This window comes from Montipora capricornis, chromosome 4 (assembly GCF_036669925.1).
Source record: "Montipora capricornis isolate CH-2021 chromosome 4, ASM3666992v2, whole genome shotgun sequence".
In the NCBI taxonomy this organism is placed as follows: Eukaryota; Metazoa; Cnidaria; class Anthozoa; order Scleractinia; family Acroporidae; genus Montipora; species Montipora capricornis.
In genome coordinates this window covers 7,090,437-7,092,719 of record NC_090886.1, presented here as the reverse complement: position 1 = coordinate 7,092,719, position 2,283 = coordinate 7,090,437, and the positions used below count along the sequence as shown (strand labels likewise).

At 36.1% G+C, this 2,283-nt stretch overlaps 1 protein-coding gene across 4 annotated transcripts in view; it reads left to right on the top strand.

The window, feature by feature from the left end:
- LOC138045384 (uncharacterized) overlaps window positions 1-2,283 on the top strand; it is a 24,350-nt gene extending 22,067 nt beyond the window's left edge. For all 4 annotated transcript variants that reach the window (XM_068891866.1, XM_068891865.1, XM_068891868.1 and 1 more), the window contains 2 exons: window positions 588-697; window positions 1,840-2,283. In XM_068891866.1, the coding sequence (XP_068747967.1) occupies window positions 588-697; window positions 1,840-1,917 (188 nt within the window). In that variant the 3' untranslated portion in view covers window positions 1,918-2,283. The remainder of the gene's footprint in view (window positions 1-587; window positions 698-1,839) is intronic.

Genomic DNA, 2,283 nt, shown 5'->3' with positions numbered 1-2,283 from the left:
CCAGGCTACAATAGCATAAGAAATATAAGGATAGATAAGATCCTTATTAAGTGATTTTTGTTATAGCGTGTAATGGTAACAACAACGGTGGTCGCCGGTCAACATTCATGGGGAACAGTGCACTTTTACCCTCTGACGTCATAGATTTTCCACTGTTGCCCACTCCGAGACTTTTGGCGGGAAACAGTTTTATTGTTAGGTGTCCTGTGACCTCGAAGTAACCAATGAGAGTGCGTGCTCTTGGGGGAAAATTTTCAGCTATATAACAATTCATTTTGTTTCCCTTGAACCTCAATGTTTCCCTCGGGACCAGTCATTAAGTGTTTAATAACAAACTATTATGCACAGTACTTAATCTTTGCATGCTACCCCTGGTACTTAGTAATTTGTTTTTCTATAACATCTTTGCATGAAAAGTAATTGTTATTGTTGTTACAGTTCATTCTGTGTCAATACAGGCTGTACATGTCCATCAGCTAAAGTTGGCTTAAGTCCAAAATTAAAGAGGCTTTTGGTAATTTACATTCCCAAACTCATTTTCATTTTTTTTATAAGAAGTAATATAATAATGTTTTTTCTTATAATAGGTAAGCCATGGCATTGCTTCACTGGGTATGATTTTGCATTATCTTTCTTGATTCCTTCTACCGTCATTTTCTTCGTTGTGCTGAGGGCAGAGTATCTTCGACTGGATCAGGTACAATAATTAAGTTTGTTGGCTTTCAATTCCATTCCTACATGCAGGCCAAATATGCCCATTGGGCATGCAAACTTGCTGACCTACTTGCTTGTGGAGCTCCTTCATTTGTCTTTATTAATATTGTTTAAAAAAAAGACGAAAAATACTGTGTCTTTGTTTTCTTGAGTCATCTTTTGAATTCTTTGTTTGATCAAGTGGGTGCTTGTCTGGTGGTCAAATGGTGTGAGAAAGTTGCTTGCCTGAACATGAAAATTAGTCTACTTGTCCAGACAGACAGAATGTTTTTTTCTGTGGGTACAATACTCTTGTTTTCCCCTCTCATCAAAACCAACTTTACAACAACTTATCATGTCTCTGTAAATGAAAATAATTGGTTTTTGTAATTCCTATAAATTCGTAAGCATGCTCAGTCAGAAACTTTGTCATTCATTAATTTTGGTCTTGACAACAGAGTTTTCATTTTCTTTAGAGAGTCTTGGTAATGCAAATGCAAATGCAAATGCTTTTTTTATGTCATCCTTGTCTTGCTGGCACAGGGATAGCACTGTGGTGAGAGCACTCACCTCTCACCAATGCAGGGGTGGATATAGGGGGAGGGTGCAGGGGTTGTGCACCCCCCCCCCCCCCTCCTCTTCCTGAGATGAACTGCAGCTTTCAAATGCAACTGATAATCTGGAAGAAAAAAAATGTCTGCAGTCAGCCACCCCATTCCTTAGTGATGCACCACCTCTTAAGAAAAATCCTGGATCCGCACCTGATGTGCATCACATGTTGTTTGATGAGTTTGTTGGTTTTTCTCCGGGCAGGTACAAAGACAGGTCACAGGTCACAAGTCACAGCTCATTGTTTTACCAATACAGAAACAACGCTAATTGTTTATGAATGCTAACATTTTTTGTTTAGTAGGCCTAAGGTTAGCTTTAATGAATGTTTAGAATTCATTGTGTGTTCGTAAAACAATGACCTGTACCAGTGGTTCTTCTCCAGGCACTCTGGTTTTCTCCCGTCCTCAAAAACCAACCAATGAATGATTTGATATGAGTTGATGTGATTTCTGTACAGCATCCCTAATTAATGCCCCAATTCTAAATAAACTTGACACAAATAAATTTCATTATTTTTTATTATTTTACCTGTAGGAAGCCAAATACAGCGTTCTCAGACAAGAAGTTATTTCACAATGCTCTGTTCATTCAGAGACAATAGTTCCAAGTTAAAAAAATAACCGACATCTTTAAAAAAATAGTCAGTGGTGTGACACTCACAATACAAATCATATGATAGAGGAACTGACTTTAAAATGTTCAGTCATAGGTGATGATTTTGCTTTTTAAAGTAACTTTTAGCATTTAATCGTATTATTGCCTGATTCAATTGACAGAAAAAAGGTTTTTTTTTTACAAGAATATCAATATGTTATGAACTGTACATAATTTTTCAAAACTTAATAGAATAGTTGTTTAAGAAATTACCGTAGATTTTTTTGTTAAATGTTTGTCATAGCCAAAAAGGTGTAAATTATTTCATATCAAAATTAATATAAGAACTGTGATAGAAAATTAAAGAACATAGTCTGACAAGAA